Source organism: Nelusetta ayraudi, unplaced genomic scaffold (assembly GCF_046127955.1).
Source record: "Nelusetta ayraudi isolate G7.1 ecotype Tasmania unplaced genomic scaffold, CSIRO-AGI_Nayr_v1 ptg000007l, whole genome shotgun sequence".
Lineage (NCBI taxonomy): Eukaryota > Metazoa > Chordata > Actinopteri > Tetraodontiformes > Monacanthidae > Nelusetta > Nelusetta ayraudi.
In genome coordinates this window covers 2,941,844-2,959,231 of record NW_027466057.1, presented here as the reverse complement: position 1 = coordinate 2,959,231, position 17,388 = coordinate 2,941,844, and the positions used below count along the sequence as shown (strand labels likewise).

The window sequence follows — 17,388 nt, the reverse complement described above, 5'->3', positions numbered from 1 at the left end:
TGGATTAATGAGGGCACTTATTCAGCAGGGATATAATTCCATTTCTTTCAACATTTTGCATAAACATACAACAGGAAAAATCTTTAAACTGAAAAGCCATTTCTCCGCCGACGCCTCAAGACAACGCCTGCAACGTTACCTTGGATCTCGTCGGTCTTAAAGACCCTGAAGAGCCTGGCAGCCAAGAAGCCGAACTCTCGCTCACAGGCGTCAGAGAGAGTTGCAATCATCTCCGCCATGGAGGTCTCCCCTCCGACACTGGACAGGCGGTTATAATCGGTGAACAGGAACCTGTGAAACACATAAGAGGGGTAAATAAATGCGTTAAATCACTTGATAAAAATAATAGCTGTGATATCAAAAAGAATATAATATATCATGTATATGATTATCATTACCATGTCTGTATGTGTGTGTGTGGGTGCGCATCACCTGACAGGCAGTGCACGTGTGGTCTGCTCAGGAAGCTCAGGGGGGTTGACAAACATCAGCTTAAGCAGCAGCTCCAGGTAACCGATCTGCCGAGCCAAGCGGGTGCTGATGACCCAGGCCCAGTTCCAGCTGTCCCTCTCACGCCGACTCCCAAAGTACACCATCACTGGAGACAGAACATTCACACATTACATTCTGCACTACATTTTTAGGATACTCTGAGCAGTTTTGTGGCCTCTTCAACTCATAGTTTAATGATTTGATTATTTAAATATGATATGAATTTAATCCAAATGCTTTCCAATGTTTTACTATGGCCGTCTTAACATAATTAACATCATTTTGTTGTGTTTTTAAAACATATTCTGTACGTCACCTTACCAAAAAATATGTAAAGCACGGCGAGCAGGGTGAGGGAGACGGCAATGGCCAGCTTGGGGTCGACAGTGAAGCCCAGAAGCACGGCCACTGATCCACACAGCAGCAGGGTGAGGAAGACCACCAACCAGGAGAACTGGAACAAGGGCTCGATTTGCTGGCCCGCAAAGGTCTTCATCTCATCTGCCAGATGGAGGTAGGAGGAGGCAGACACAACAATGACAAACATGCAGTGTAGACAACGCAGATAAAATGTAGGTGACCTGGTGACTTACCCTCCAGTTTCTTAAGAAGGAAGGACTTGCCGCTACCCCACTGAGCGTACAGGCCGACACAAATAGGCGGCTGCATGGTGGGCTCGCTCAGGATGTCTGCCAGGGCGCTGCTGTACAGGTCGTAACCCAACATGTCTCCGTCTGACTCGGAGGGCGAGAGGTGCTCTGGGGCGGCAGAAAAAGAAAGGGACTTGAGAGAGAGTTCAGCCTTTCCTGCGTAACAGCTGTAATCTGCAGAAAGGAAAATAAAAAGCTCGTACTGGCTCCAAATATCTGCGTGAGGATGCTCTTCTGGTGAGTGCAGTCGATGTTGTACGGCGTCTCTCCTGCTTTGTTGGGTCGGTAGAGCAGGCGGCCGTCTTTGGGGTTCCTCAGCAGCAGCTCGGCCAGCTTCCTGCTTCGACCTCGGATGGCGATGTGCAGCGGCGTGTCTCCTTTCTGGGCAAAAATAAGTCGGGGCAAAAGACAAAACTTCATTATAATGAGCTATGACAACTCAGGCGTTCTTTGCAACGCATTGCTTGACGTGGTGGTGTTTTGTAAAGTACCTTGTCCATTGCAGACACCTTCGCTCCTTTATCCAGCAGCAGCTCAACTATTTCTATGTTCCTCATCTTGGTGGCCTTGATTAGGGGGGTCTCTCCCTCCTGAAACACAAAAACGTCATTTCAATTCGGGTCATTTTGGAAACATCAAGAGCAACCGCCAGTGCAGATGACACTTACAGTTCATGATAGCGTATGTTCAATTCATTTAAAAAAAAATAATGTGTACAAAATGATTCTACACTTCAATATTTACAAGTGAAGTTGCTCTACTTTTGCCAGCCGTGCCGTACCTTGGTGCAGCTCTCAGTGTCAGGGTTGCACTGCAGGATGTCTCTGACCATGGTGGCGTTACCTTTCTCCACTGCCCAGTAGAGGGCAGTCTTTCCATCCTGATGTGAAAGGGGAAAAAAGTGAATGCTGATTGGTTATGAATGGCAAAATAAAGCCTCCATAAGCGATGGCTTGCAACAAATATCAATTTACACTGTGAACACACAACATGTGTGGTCTGGTCTGTTTGAATAGCAATTACTGCCGTGTATGTTTGTTTAATTTTAAGCCGCGGTATTGAGTAGACATGACCGACTTACAACCACGTGTGAAAACAAAAGAGGGCCTCCTTAATGTGTGCGAAGCGGAGAAAAAAGCAGCTCCTACCTGTCCTCTGACGTCAATATCAGCGTATTTGTTTAGCAGAGCTCGGACTATCTCCACATGACCTCCTCTCACAGCCCCAATCAGCATTGTCTCGCCGCTCTGCACCACACGGAGAAAGAGAAGGAGCCGGGCAAAGGTCACTTAACAAACTGTACATTTGACTGAGCTGAAGCTTTTTCGCATGAGTTGCCGCCTCACCCTGTCGGTGATGTTGACGTAGGAGCCGGCGTCCAGCAGGTCCTGCACGATCTCGATGTGCCCCTCCTTGGCGGCGATGGCCAGCGCCGTGTTGCCGTCCTTGTCCATCATGTTGGCATTGGGGTTCCTCTTCAGCAGCTCCTTCACCACCTCTGTGTAGCCGCCTTTCACTGCCACGATCAGGGCGGTCATTGAGTTCTGGGAAGAAGACAAGAGGCATCAAATCATCACAGCATTCATTTTCGGTGAGCAAAGATGCGTCATGGCCACAGATGTGCTGTGTCACAAATGCAACCAAGCTATTTGTTATAGCAGTTTCACAGGTATATGCGGCTGCTGTTATTAATCTTGAGTGAGGAAATGTGAAAATTGCACTGATGAGGACAAGCTGTGTTGTTTCTTTGCACAGAGATGAACCAAAGACAAAGTCAGACTTGCTTAGCTAGTGAGCTACCAGACTACAGATTAAAATATTAACACTAGCAATGCATATCACTGTCAAATTGCTTAAAGATAAAACAAACAAAAAGTACTTTCAAAATTAAATCTTTCCAGTTTAATAATCAGTCAGTCAAAATACGAAAGCTACATACAGCTCCTTCTTGGTCCACATCTGCTCCATTGGCCAGAAGGTGCATCACACTGTCATAGTGACCTTTCCTGGCCGCCCAGATCAATGGAGTGGTACCATACTGCAAAACAAGACACACGGATTAAAGGGCGAGGCGGCCTGTGAAGTGGTTACAAATGGAAAGACAAGAGGTAAATGAACTCTCCTGAGCTCATACAACTGACTCCCACTGTGTGTGTTGTTACAACAAAAATAACAATAATAAAAATGTGCATCATAAAACATCTGCAGGGGGGTTGTTACCTTGTCTGAGCAGTTGACCTTGGCTCCGTGCTGCAGCAGCAGATGCACAATCTCGGCGTGGCCTCGACCTGCTGCCCAGATGATGGGATACACGCTGTACTGTTGAGGGAAAGAGCTAAAATTAAGTCTGCGGTCAGGCTTTCAGGCACCATCGCGGACCTGCTCAGGTTTGGCGACGGCTTAAAAATCTCCAAGCTGGATTTCGAAGCCGTTGCCTTCATCAGGAGTGCTAATTATGACAAAGCGTATCCTGAAGCGCGACTGAAATGATTCACGTGGCAACTGTTGTCTGAGATTTGATTTAAAATGTGTTATTTATGAGCACATTTTGATTATCAGTGTCATATTTTTCATGAACTTCTCTCCTTACCTGACCAGTGATGTTGGGGTTAGCGCCCTTGTCCAAGAGCAGCTCGGCCACATCGGTGCATCCTTTGTAGGCCGCCCACATGAGAGCAGTCCATCCTCCCTGAGCAGGAAGTGCACACGCAGTAACATTGGGTTAAACTGTGTCCTGAAAGCATATGCAATATACTGGATGGAGGGAAATTCAATGAAGCTGCTCGAGGGAAGACGAAGCCTTACAGACTACAGGCTAGAATCTCAACAGGTTTTGGAGAAGTGTTATTTGCGGCTGGCGTGACACACGCCGCAGTCAGTGAGCAGTATCACTCAGTGCGGTTTATTATAATCTCGCTGTGATGACTGGTTGTGATCTGTCCCGTCCTGAGCTTATACATGCCCTGCGCGGCCATGAGTCATTCCGTGTTCTCAGTGGCTTGCATACAGTCACAAGAGACCAAGGATTTGGGAGTCGGCTCATAGTGTCTTGTCATCTTTTTAAATAATGAGATAAAAAGTAATCTCCATGTGCCACCAGATTTCAAACATCTCCCTCTAATCCTCTGAGCTCCATTTTTAGGACTTTTAGCAGCTGAGAAACTCTTTATCTCAAGCCCAAGCATCGGCGTGACAAATAATATTGTCGCTAAAATATATTCTTTGTCTCCCAACTGCATGTTGCTAATAGTCTGTTCACAAGTATGTGTAATACTTGCTTGGGCACAAGCTTTCAGACAATTGTCTGCCTCTGACCAGTCCAGAGCTTGAGCCTGAATTACATCAGTGCAAAGCAGAGAGACCCAGAGCGCAGTAAATGGGATTAGTAACAGAGAGAAGCCATGGCAAAATACACCTAATTTCATTTTATGCCCATCTCAAGGCTAATGGATCATCCTGCTCAACCAGAGCCAGGGTCATCTCATTCTATGGAGACCATTCATGTACATCCGATCAGGAAGTGAACTTTGTTACACTTTTGACTGTTGACAGAATTCAGCTTGTGTGCAGATACAAGCAGCCAAAGTTAAAATTTACTATTGTGCGTTTTAATAAAGATTTTAATAAAATAATAATAATAATAATTTGTATTTTCCTCTCAAAATCCTTCAATGACTACTAGCTTTCCTTTGATCCTTACTTTTTTTTTTTTTTTAAATAAATTAATAAACATTTATGTATCATCATGAAAAATCAAGATACTGGAATTAAACTGAGGACCTGAAGATTTTTAACACAGATTTATTAGAAAAACAAGAACTTTTAACATATGTTTTTTCCATTATCAGGTTTCTGCAGTAAACGTTTTGCAGAATTTTGCGCATTATACTTCCCAGTCGCTCATCACTTTCCTACCATGTCTCGATGCTCCAGGTTAACATTGTTCTCCAGCAGCTCCCTCACCACCTCGATGTGACCCTCCTTGGCTGCCGAGATCAACGCCGTCCAGCAGTCCTGCGCACAGAGACGACTCGTTACTCGGGAAACTGCCATCGGACTCCAAAAAACGTCCAGTCGGTGGAGGGAAAAACGGTCGAGTAAGCTTCGGGTGGGACGCCCAGGATTTTGCCGGGGCGGCGTAACCTACCAATTGGTCGTACCAGATGCTCATGGGAACGTGATGTCGCATCAGCAAAAGAGTATCGGCCGCGAGCGGCAGAGCGTGAGGAGGCGGTGGCGGCGGCGGCGGCTGCAGTGTCTAATGCCCGTCTTCTCCCCCTGAGCGCCAGTGCGACTTGTCTAGGTGTGCCATGTGTAATAGCAGGTTACTTCGGGACGTGAGATGATAATGAGAGGTGTTGCTGTGCGAGTGTGCATGCACGTGCGTGCGTAAAACGGGAGGGCCAAACACCCGGGTGACGGCGTCCATGGGTTCGGAGGGGGGGGGAGAGAGGGCCGGCACCTGGGCGCCCGAGGGTGTCGGCCAGCGAGCGGATCACCATCATTTAGTCAGAGGCGCTGCGGTCAGGGACGCGCGCAAGACGTCGTCATTACGGCTCAGCCAGAGGCCGAGTGCGGCCGGTGGAGCAGGATGGAACATCACGGCCACTCATCCGGCCAAAGCCCTACCAGCCCAGTGGAAGAAGTGGTGACAATGACCGCGTTGTTTGTGCACCTGCGCCCGCATTAGTGCACAAACACGTGTACCTGCAAGGGAAGGCATTGGGGGGTGGTTTTGTGTGCGAGCGCGTGTGTGAGTGTGTGTACGGATGTGCCCTTACAACATCGTCCAAGTTGACGTTGGCGCCCCTCCTAATGAGCTCTTGTACGATCTCCAGATTGCCCTGCTCTGCTGCCACCATCAGGGGAGTCTGTCCGATCTGGAACACGGGGCGAGAGAGAGAGAGAGAGAGGGAGAGGGAGAGAGAGTTTGAGAGAGAGAGAGAGAGAGAGAGAGAGAGAGAGAGAGCACTCACACACTGTGACACGCGCCGCGCCCCACCGACAATCTAATTAATTTCACTGTTTACTCCGGAGCCCTCTGAGAGCTAATTGACAGAACGCCAGGCTGCGACACACTTTGATGGCTACACTTCTGATTCTGCACTGTACAACGAGATAATAATGGGCCGTCTAAGGGGTTATGACCTACAAGTAAAAATCCATGTAAATGTCAAAACCAAAAAAAAAAATCCTACTTGCGCTCAATGAATCTCCTGAGCACAGGATTTTTGCAACTCTATGTGCATCTCTCCAGCCAAGAAGGCCCACTTGTTAATATGTGCAAAAATAAACCTAGAAAAATAAGTTAAATATACAGTATCTCAGTGTTTTGTGGTTATAAAAAAGGGAAATCTTGATGACTACTACAAAGACAACAAGTAGAGCGGAGCAGGTCTTTCAATGTGCTCTTGGATCGGAATGAAACCCACAACAGCAGCAATGTGTTCACTGTGTTTGCAGATAACTTTCTCGCAGTGACAGCGGCTGGAATTAGGCTGAAACAAACCTTCAGAGAGGGAGGTGCAGACGGTCATAACATTTTTCACTTTATACTCGGAATGTTAACAACTAATCGAGTATCGATTAATTGCCAATTAAGAATTTAATCGATTAGAGTAAATTAGTCGGAATGAATAGAACATTTTCGACACGGGTCGTTACTGTGATTATAACAGTGTAGTGGCAGGAAAGAGCAATATTTCCCATTTTTCATTGTGAAATTTAGTTTCTCAGGAGAAATCGCCACTTATCAATTAATCGTTAATCGATCAATAAGGTCAATCAACTAATCGATCATTTGAATCCCTACTTGACAACGTTTCTAATTTTCCCTTTTTTGTGCGACAGTCTTGTACTAAGGAAAACAAACAACAACAAAAAGCGAAACAAAAAAATAAAGAGAATGACATATCTATGTGGACTTCAGAAAAATCATAACATGCAACTCCCTGCATTATCAGGCACGCTCAGCTAAGCTTTGGCTTCACTCCATAATTTGTCTTACAAATCCCCATCCCACCAGCCTGGGCAGTGCCACACTCACGTCGCTGCGGCTGTCCACATCCCTGAACTTGTCCAGATGCGCTTTGATGGCCTCCAAGTTCTCCTCCTCCACGTAGCTGAACAGGCTCTGGACAGCCAGGGAGGTCATCTTCAGGGAGGTGGTGGTATCCATGGCTGCGTGCTAACCAGCTGCGCAGCACTACGAGGGGGAGAATGAAGGCCGTTAAACGTGGAGAGAAGGGATGCGACTGAGGGAAATGTGGAGTATCGCTAACGGGGGAGAAAGCAGCGGCAGCACACAGGGTGTGGCGAGGCTTTTATGTGAAGCCGGGGAATAAACAAGTGGAGTCCAAACATAGACACGAGACGCAAGTTCACCCGTTTAAACCCCAAAAACAGAGGCGGTAGCATCGCGCCTCACTGACAAACATCCTGAAATACAAATTACCAAAGAGCGCACTGTATTTAAAATGGTTTAGATACAAGAATTTGAAAGAGGAACCGAGGGACAAAGAAAGACGTGGATTTCTTTCTCATTGCAATATTAAAGTCTGACTGTTAAAGGCTGTCCACAACAGTCCACAGCTATAGTTTTGTGTATCTTTGTTTTGATGGGAACAAATTGGGAGTTCGTTAACCGGGAACTCAAAAAGGACACTTGCTTGAGTTTCATGCTGAAAACCTAAACTGACAAGCATGTGCTCCTCAAGGCAATTTAAAGGCTCCTCTCACGTGACTCCATTAGTCCTTAAGCACCACTCAAGACAAAATCTTTTATCCTTGGAGGTAATGATGCCAACGGGACAATTGGTGCACTCGGCTGTGCACTCCAATTACATGGAGAAGCAGCCTCGGTCCTTTACTACTCCGCTGATCCACAATAGACTTAAAAAAAAGTTCTACTTGCAAAAAAAGAAACACAGCTTTTTTCTTGTTTTTTTTTTTTTTTTTAGAATAATAGGTATGTAGCTGCTTACTGTAAAAGCTTTGACTGTAAGAAATTACAGCGTGATGTAATTATGGAATCGTCTGCCTCGGTAATTTTATCCATAATGAACCACTTAGAAAGATTTCCACAAAAAAAATAACGCAGTCTGCGACAGCCGAGCTTGCCAGACAAGAAATCTATAATTTAAGCGGAGCAAAGACAGACAGCTCAAACGTGGTTGTTTTCGCTGTACACGGGCTCCAACCAATCGATCGAAAGCTCATTAATGATTCATTAAGTTGGGCTCTTCTGTCATTGCCCGACTTATTGTGGCAACAGTAGCACACATAATTGAGATGCGTATTTTTATTTATTTTTTTATTATTACAAGTTGCCATGGCAACGCATTTCACACTGGCAACACTCTCACTTTTCCCCCCACAATCTCTAAGAGAAGCGGCTGAAGGTTTAAGGGGTCAGCGCGTTCTTAAATGTCACATTCTTGCAGGGGATTACAGTAGAAAAAGGGCCCAGAGGCATTTGCAGTTCATGAAAATTCAGAGTGTTCAGTCGATCCATAAGTCGACACATTCCCACTGATTTCCCTGCGCCTCGCAGGCTGCTTCTTCAGGACATCACCTGTCAGCTGTGCGCGCGTGAATGGGACAAGTCTTTTGTTCACGGTTAAAGGCGAGAGGTGCCTGTTGACACGCCCTCCTCAGCCGCCCCCACTCAGCACAATGGGCGGACGGTGTAGTAAACCACACACTGGAAACAATCAATGAGCATGCACGCGGTTCTCGTTCTACTGATGACTAAGACCAAGACTTCCCACTCATCCTCAGAGGAAGCACTCCTCGTTAAGAACAACGTCAGGGACACACACACACACACACAAAAAAAAAACACCAATAAAAGCCCTTTAAACAAATCACTTGAGCTGCTTTCTCTGGTTTCTCACACACACACTGGACTGTTGAACAGAAAAGCTCCCTTTACCTTGGTGTGGGGTGGCACTGGTGGCGCCCTTGTGGCTCTTCAACAACAATCTTTGTCCTTTGCTTGCTCACCGGCAACACGGTATCAACAAGCACTAAGCTAGCTCGCGCTCATCATCCCCCCCTTCACCCAGGGCTGAATATGAAATGAGGGGGGCCGGCCCACGCCCATCTCCTCCCAACACAATAGACACGCGACCAGCCTTCCATTCAGTGCTTTCACTGGCTGATGAAGCCATATAGACAAAACGAGAGAAGATACAGCAGTAGCAGGAAAAACTTACCGTCCTGAGAAGAAGAAACTTTATATTTCAAAGATATATATCTTAAAAAAAATGGAAATTAATCCGGATGCTTATTTTAGAAAGGGGAAATCTACAAACATTTGTTTAACCATTGTTTAAAGGCACATAAGAAGCAGAAACTGAATTTCTTCATTCTCTGTTAAAGGTATAGTCCACCCTAAATTGAAATTACAACCTTTCCCAGCTGCGTTCACGCCAGAGATTAGATGTTGAAATTAAAAATTGCATTATTCACTTCTGATTCAAAGCGCGTTTGCATCAGTGTGGCGCGGTGGTGACAGTTCAGACTCACCGAGCGCCTGAAGTTAAGCCCGGCTCGCCCTTTCGGTTGCTGCAGTCACGCCGCGGCTGCCAATCGCGTGTCACAGCAAATGACAGCAGGCCCTATCAGGGTCGAATATCAGCCTCATCAATCCCCCTGGTGTGGTTGGAGGCATCTGGTGACATTTTCCAATACACACCACCATTTTTGCTTTCTCGTCAAAGCCAGGAGCTGTTTTCACCCGGCAAGTTCAATTCGTTCAAACGTCAGACCTGCGTCTGCCACACAGTTTCCGACTAGGGGAGTGACAAGTGGTGAAAAGTACAATGTGAACATAGCCACTTTAAGAGAAAACTCAGTGCCTTGTCTTCCAAACACTTGAATGACATCACAAAGGGTTTTTTTTTTGTTTGTTTGATGGGTTGTTTTTGCTTTCCGTTGGTGTACTATGTCATTAGAGCCTCCATCAGCTCAGTGATGGATAGTAAAAAGGTAAAAGAAATGATTCATCATCATTGAGAACAAATATATGACCAATCCACCAATGTGTGCTCTAAAAATATTTGAAGTGCATGTAAATAGACTATAATGGAAAATAACAAATGTAATGTTTTTACGCCTCTATGTGTAAGAGCTGAGAATGATTGAATTGCCATCCTATATAGGGTTTGGAAGTGTCTTTGAAATTTTATGGTTTGTATATGGTCGCACGTTTATGGTTTTGGTGTTTAAAGGCAAAAAAAAATGAATAGGGTTCAACAGTTGACACCATAATGAACAATCCTGGTCAACTATGCAGTTTGCAACAAACACTTAAAGGCGAACTTGGGAAGCGACACTGGATAGGATCTCTAAATTTAACCACTCAGCTTTTCCTGGCTTGTCATGTGGGCATGAAAGTTGCTGATGATTCAATTTTCTGACTGGGTTTTGGTATTCCAAAAGAACAGGCTTGCTGGCTTGTCTTAAATAAACAAACACCATCCCCCGTCCCCCGTCTCTCCCCGTCCCCCTCTCCCCCACCCAGGGAAAAAAAATAACTTATTTAAAGGCACAATGCTGGATCACGCTTTTGAGTTGAGCTGATAAACTTAAATAATAAAGGAAACCTCCTATTTGGACCAAATCCTTGGTCACATCAATCCATTTAATAAAGTTGAGAACAAATAATAATAATAATAATAATAATAATAATAATAATAATAATAATAATAATAATAATAATAACAATAACCAAGTTCTTTGAAATGTTACATTTTTTATATGACGGTGTATTTATGCTTTTCGGTGTTTAAAAGACACAAAATACAAATAAAGCCCAACAGTTGCTACTAACGTGAATGACCCTGGTCAACGGTGCTGTTTGCAACAAGCACTTAAAGGTGAACTTGGAAAGCAACACTGGATATGAGCTCTAAATTTACCCACTCAGCTCTTCCTGGCTCGTCATGTGGGCATGAAAGTTGCTGATGATTACATTTTCTGGTAGAGTCTATGTACTCCCAAAGGACAGGTTTGCTGGCTTGTCTTAAATAAACAACCCCCCCCCAAAAAAAAACAAAACAAACAAACACTTCTGTAAAGGCATGATAGAGGATCATTCTTTGTTGCTAGCCTACAAACTTACATAATAAAGGAAACCTCCTGTTTGGACTAAATCTTTGGTCACAACAGCACTCTGGGGGATAAAATTAGGACTGAAAAATAAATAGGCAGGGCTCCGTTATAACACAGTGGTAAAAACATGCTGCGTTTTTGGTTTCTCTTTTAACTTTAAAGTGTTGTTTGCTCCAAACCGAGGAGCTGTCACTTCAAAAATGTCGCATTGGGATGACACACTCGTTCTATCTTCTCAAAGAGAAAAGTAAGGCTGTATTTACTCTCTGGGCTGTGCTCTAAAGTGAATGCTTTGCCAGAGGTATTCAGGGAAGAGTGAGCGTCTGTTGGTTTTATATTCGAAATTCACGTTCAAGTTTTTTCTTCTTCAAAATTAATAGCGTAAAAAAAAATGACTGCAATTCCATCCAGATTGGTATTGTTTAGTACTAAAAATGAACACCAGACAGACATCTTATCAACTCACCAACCTCAGGGTTTACAGCAAAAGATTTACGTGATCCATGATAAACATCATGGCAAGCACCGTGCTGCAACAGGAGAGCTTAGGGACATAAAAAAAAAAAAAAATCATGACCCGTGTTAAAGCCAGCTTTTCTTTCCTTTATTCCTCATACTTGTCAACGCTCCAAATAAGACATGTTTGAAATTGGAGTTAATAGATTAAAGATACAGAACATTAAAGTGGGATTCAAGTGGTGTTATTTGAACCTGCAGTGAGTGATAACAGCTTAGCGTGGTTAGTAGCATTCCTCTCAACCTTGACTGCCTGTAAGTCAATTCTCCACCTATTATTAAACCTTTCAACTGCTAACAAGTGTGGTCTGTGAAACTGTTTCCAGTCTGGGTAAAGCCAGAGTTCTGACAGACTCCCCACAGCAATTCAGAAAGTACTGTTGTTGTCATTATAATGATTACACTTTTGAAATAGCTTACTGTAATCTTAACCATTCACTGGCAAACCACTTCTGTTTGTTCATCTCAACACAAATAGTTCACAACCCTTCATTTTCCAGGAAAGGTTTATTGATGGCTAACATTTGTTAATTATTAAAAAACAATTTTTGTTTTCAACTGTTTTCTTTTGTGATAGCCCTAACTTGTGTAAACCTCAATACATGTATTTGGCCATGATATTTAGCGTCGATGCTGTAAGTTTTCTCTGTAAACATTGAGTTTGGTGAGTTGATAAGACTTGTGAAATGGCTGGCGTTTCTTTCTGTACTATACAAAACTCGTCTTAACGGAATTGGTGTAAAAAAAAAAAAAAAAAAATTTAGGACGCTATTACACTTTGAAGCGGAGAAAAACGAGCGAATATCGAAAATTATAGAACTAATGTCACCTCGCTGAGGAGCTGTCACTTCAGCTTCCCCTGCGCCTGTTCGACAAGGGGGAAAAAAACAGTAAACATCTGGATGACACACGCATTCTACCTGCGGCCAAGGAGAAAAGTAAGGCTGTATTTACTCTCTGGTCTGTGTTGTAAAGTGCGGGCTTTGCCAGAGGTATTAAGGGAAGCCCGAGCGTGTGTCCGCACCACTGTCACCGGGAAGCGGCGGCAAGAAGGTGGAGAAAAAAAAAAGGTAGCGCTACTCCGAGCGGCTAACGCTAAAGCTAAGCGGCTAGTTCTTCTACAGGTCCTTTCGTGACGCAAGGCTACTTTTAGTGTCACATAAAAGGCAGGAGAAAGTACAGCGAACAACTTGGGAGTCTTCTTACCACGCCTGGGTCGCTCTTCGGTCGTTTATTTGTCGGTTTCAGTCCGGGTTACGGCAGGAAAACTCACTCTTTCACGTCATACTGCTGCTTATGTGTGTGTTTATAACCTACACTCCGCCGCCTGCTACAGTTAAAGTCACTTCCTCCTATGATGAGAGAGCTGCAGAAATCCCTCCCCTCCAGTATTCACCATGTCTTCTCTACGGCCATTAAGTGATATATGAGGGCATTCATCTTTAAAATCTCCAAAAGGTTGTTGTTTTTTTGGGGGGGGGGCATGTTCGTATCTAACACGTTCTCCCAATAATACCATTCAAGGCTCCGTTCAAATCGAATGGTACCTTGTGTGCATTACTGATAATGCACTTAGTAGAACCCAACCATTGTATTTATAAGCGGCTCCTTTGGTGCAAGACCTGTCATGACAGTATGTGGCTGTTTCGTTTCTTTTCTTCTTCTTTTTTTTTTTTCTTCTTTTAAATGTAGTCAATTGTAGGGATTCATTGATGTATTAAGAAAAATAAACAAAAAATGTAATAATTTGAGTTTAAAAATAAATTTTTGCGAATACATATAAAAAACAAATTTCCCCTCCATCTTCAGCACACCAAAGGACATTTTAGTGTTTAAAAATAATTTATCTTTATTTTTGCCACATAAATCAGAATTTTAATGAACTGTTATACAAATCTTTGAATAAATTTCCTTCTGACACAAAAATAACCATTAAGTTACACAGGCGTACACACACCCGCACTACATGGACACATTCAAATGCAGGCACGCAAACACACACGCAGGCACGCATGCTGTCATACACGCACGCATACACACACAAAAACAAAAAAACAGACAAAAAAAAAAACACACAGAACAAAATGCGCCATTCTGGATTTGGCACTTTGGACGTATGGAGCAGTTTGCATTGATCTGCTGGTTTGGGTGGCCATGCAGTGCAATAATTGCCGTGGTTGTAGAATGGAATCCCTTTGCCCTTAAATGGGCCACACTCATTGACACAGAACCCAGGCTACAAATGTAGTTCACATGAGACCACATCGACATGAACAAATCACATGAACACATGTACATACACATACACACACACATACAGTTATGGCAGGAGTATGCAAATGTTAGAAAACCTGTAAGAAAAGAAAAGAAAAGAAAGACGGTTCATACCCCCACAGCTCACCATTGCTGCTTTGTTATTTTACAGAGGAAAGAAAAATGAATGCACCAATTGAACTCAAATGACTTTTTTTCGTCTCTCAACGTGCTGCAACTTCAGCACGCAAATATATTTTTCTTTTCTACTTTTTCAACAGTCGCTCCCTTAAAAGGTGTCTTCAAAGTTGCCCCCAATTGCAACAAATTTAAGAAATTTCTGACAAAATCTGTGTAACTGTCAACTCAAACAGTAAGTGACACACACTGGGGGCGAACGCGGTGAAAGCTTCAAGGTGAGCCCCGGACCAAAACATCCAAACAACAGGCGATGAACCCTGAAATGTCCCCTCTTGTAATGCAAGCGCACACAACATGGCCGAGGATCATTCACCCCAACACCGGTTCTGTCACTGAGCTTTGTACAACATCATGGTGTCACATACATGAGCGAGTTGATTAGGTGTCTTGCAAACTGAGCAAACTTTATAAACTTCACCCTAAAAAAGTATTCACTGTGCATCAAATCCAAGGTTCTATATGATCCTGACAATAAAAATTGTTCTAAATTAAACAGGTTTCAGGTGAAGGTGGCAATCGGATGGGTTTTGTGTCACAGTTTGCACAATTACTAATGCACAATATATTAATGTATACTGAAATACATGAATCTTAACCAGTGACGTAAATGATCCAGTGTTTCCCCAATTCTAGATTTTCTCTATTTAACTTTTTTTTTTTTTTTACAATAGTTTTAAATAATTTTAATGGAAAATTTGTATTACAGAGGCAAGACAACATGGGAAACCTGCTGTGTGAAAAATACTGTCACAGGAGGGGGGGAAAATTTCCACAACAGAGTGAAAAAAAAAATCAGTAGATCAACAAGTTTTCCACATATGTATCTGATTTAGAAAAAGCAACAGAAATGAAAAAAAAAGAAAAATACAGAGGGACAGAAATCCATTTATAGTATCTCTCCAGTGCCCCCTCCCCCCCCTCCCCTCCCCCCATTTTCCATTGTAGGAGGCAGACGAGATCTGAAATTCACTTGGGGGACTTTGTCTCAGGCAAAGTTGATTGATCGCAGAAGGAAACGACATCAAGAACAGAAATCGAACCGTGTCATCACAAACATCTAGATACAAACCACATACAGTGCGGATTCTTCTCCTACCGAGACTTAATAAAAAAAAAAATATAGAGACAGATAAGTCAAACAGTGTTTTGAGGATCCTAAGGCCTGTTTGAAATTGGCAGCTGATGATAAAAGTTATGCTTCTTTTAACATGAACAAAAATTTTTTTTCAGTCCCCCCTCCCCCTCCCCAACAGAGGCTTGTATCCAGACAATGACAAAAACCCTCCACATACTGCGCCTCTAATGTATTTCTCATAACCTGACAATACAAACGGTGAAACTGCATTTAGGTTCTCGCAGCATGCCAGCCACCAGACAAGTACATAGAGGGTTTAAGGCAGCTTGGAAGTCTTCATTACCACTAATGTAAAGAAGCCACTATTGTTATTAGTATACACCATGGCCATTGTTACGTCCTGGTCTTATACCCATGTTAGAAGTGTGTTTGCTGTCATCCTTGCTACTGAAAGTGTTGACAGGTCATCGACTTTTCTGCCTGTTGGGATTTTCAGAGCGTCCAATTGTTTTTTGGTTCTTGGTCAGGTAAACACTTTTCATTTGTTTCGCCCAAACTCCAGCTCTCAAGTTAGTTCGTCCCAAGTGTTTCCTCTGCCGAGGGGGACCCCGGTCCCTCAGCCTCATGTGGCTTTGTCCTTCTGGTTGCAGTTGTTGTCTGTGCTGTTGTGCTCCGACTGCTTGTCCTGCTGCTCTTTGGTCTGCCGGCGTCTCGATTTGACGGGGAGGACCATCACTGTCAGGATGCAGGTGATGTGTAAACAGAAGTACCAGGACCTGCGGAGGCAGAGACGTGGCATCGTCAGTGTGGTTTCGGTTGGTCTCGCCAACCTCCAGTGCGAGGTGTTATCAATCTGCACCCCCAATTGCAGTGCATTTGATTCATCAATAGCTTCTTTATTAATAAATACACGGGAGGTTCAGCTGTGGTTTTATGACAACTGGACAGCCTTTCCACATTAAAATTAACCAGAAAAATTACACTGAATGGCAATCCCGCTGTTAAGTGCAGCTAAAATTGCCTGTTGCACTGGCAGAATCCATTTGGCGTTTAAACTAAATGTGACAAATCCCATTTAATTTCCGCCGTCACCTTCCTAATCGTTCCTTAACTTTCCAAATGCGTTCTACTGGGTGGCTACCAGATGGATGCATGAGATGAATCCAAAACATTTCAGAAATATTCCGTCCGGTGTGCCAAGTTAAGTTAAAGCATGCCCAAAACCATAACCCCAAAACAGAACAGTGACGATTTTTTTGTTTGTTTTTGGTTTTGTTTGTAAATTAGAGAAGGGCAACAGTTAGTTTGCAATGATTAGAAATTCATTTAAAAAGCAAACGGATCAGACCATCTGATGTTGACCCACATGCTTGCCGCTTTAACGGCTCTGTTTCAAATCCGCCGCTTGGCAGCCAGGCGACATTTTTAGGGTTGTTTTTCTTTGTGTGAGTGTTTATGTGTGTGGCACCAGCCGTTGTTGGGCCTTCATTTTCTCCCCCTCGTCAGTCCTGTGCTCATTAAGCTGTCTCATTAGCTGTTACAGCTTGACAAGAGTGATCCGGGCTAATGGAAGTGCGTTAATTTCTACCCGGTGGCCAGTGGCTCCATTTACATGCTTCATATAACAATCATTGCACTGCAGAAAGCGCTGCGCCAACTCAGCCCCTTTTGGAAATGGGCCACAGCAACTGCGCACTGGTTATAAAAAACAAAAACAAACCAAAAAAACCACGCAACTCGGACTGGCGCGCATACCTGTAGAACTTTAGGGAGGATCCCACGGCGAGTAGGACAAACGGCACCACCGTGTAGCTGACGGCGATCTGAGTGGACGCCCACGTGATGACATCGTACACACACTTGTGCGAGTCGGAGGCGAGGAAGTACGGTCGAATGTTGTGCCGGACCTGAAAGGAGCAGAAACCAAAAAAAAAAAAAAAAAGCATCCCATCAGGTTAATCCTGTTTGTAAACCTCTCACTGCACTTGTACTGAAGCCCATTCTGCTGGAAGGGAGAATTAAAACTGACTGCCCAGAAATGTGAATCTGCTGTCCCGGGGCCTATTTGGTTCCCTTTACTCTAGA

At 43.9% G+C, this 17,388-nt stretch overlaps 3 protein-coding genes across 10 annotated transcripts in view; 1 reads left to right on the top strand and 2 right to left on the bottom strand.

Moving 5' to 3' along the window:
* The window catches only part of kidins220a (kinase D-interacting substrate 220a), a 46,891-nt gene extending 33,653 nt beyond the window's left edge, over positions 1 to 13,238 (bottom strand). The window contains exons 1-16 of one of the 6 annotated variants that reach the window (XM_076017880.1): positions 12,981 to 13,238; positions 7,189 to 7,347; positions 5,924 to 6,022; positions 5,058 to 5,156; positions 3,733 to 3,831; positions 3,363 to 3,461; positions 3,082 to 3,180; positions 2,489 to 2,686; positions 2,291 to 2,389; positions 1,924 to 2,022; positions 1,634 to 1,732; positions 1,346 to 1,523; positions 1,086 to 1,250; positions 814 to 993; positions 433 to 598; positions 140 to 291 (exon numbers count right to left, since the gene is read on the bottom strand). In XM_076017880.1, the coding sequence (XP_075873995.1) occupies positions 140 to 291; positions 433 to 598; positions 814 to 993; positions 1,086 to 1,250; positions 1,346 to 1,523; positions 1,634 to 1,732; positions 1,924 to 2,022; positions 2,291 to 2,389; positions 2,489 to 2,686; positions 3,082 to 3,180; positions 3,363 to 3,461; positions 3,733 to 3,831; positions 5,058 to 5,156; positions 5,924 to 6,022; positions 7,189 to 7,320 (1,963 nt within the window). In that variant the 5' untranslated portion in view covers positions 7,321 to 7,347; positions 12,981 to 13,238. Of the gene's footprint in view, positions 1 to 139; positions 292 to 432; positions 599 to 813; positions 994 to 1,085; positions 1,251 to 1,345; positions 1,524 to 1,633; positions 1,733 to 1,923; positions 2,023 to 2,290; positions 2,390 to 2,488; positions 2,687 to 3,081; positions 3,181 to 3,362; positions 3,462 to 3,732; positions 3,832 to 5,057; positions 5,157 to 5,923; positions 6,023 to 7,188; positions 7,348 to 9,075; positions 9,222 to 11,724; positions 11,855 to 12,728; positions 12,848 to 12,980 lie in introns of those variants that run through there. The other 5 variants (XM_076017886.1, XM_076017884.1, XM_076017882.1 and 2 more) reach the window with 5 other exon arrangements.
* Positions 1 to 17,388, top strand: part of rps6ka1 (ribosomal protein S6 kinase a, polypeptide 1) — a 377,179-nt gene that overhangs the window by 321,513 nt on the left and 38,278 nt on the right. The window lies entirely within an intron of this gene.
* Positions 15,158 to 17,388, bottom strand: part of mboat2a (membrane bound O-acyltransferase domain containing 2a) — a 29,849-nt gene continuing 27,618 nt past the window's right edge. For all 3 annotated transcript variants that reach the window (XM_076017876.1, XM_076017878.1, XM_076017877.1), the window contains 2 exons: positions 17,059 to 17,210; positions 15,158 to 16,079 (listed from right to left, as the gene is read on the bottom strand). In XM_076017876.1, coding sequence (XP_075873991.1) covers positions 15,926 to 16,079; positions 17,059 to 17,210 — 306 coding nt within the window. In that variant the 3' untranslated portion in view covers positions 15,158 to 15,925. The remainder of the gene's footprint in view (positions 16,080 to 17,058; positions 17,211 to 17,388) is intronic.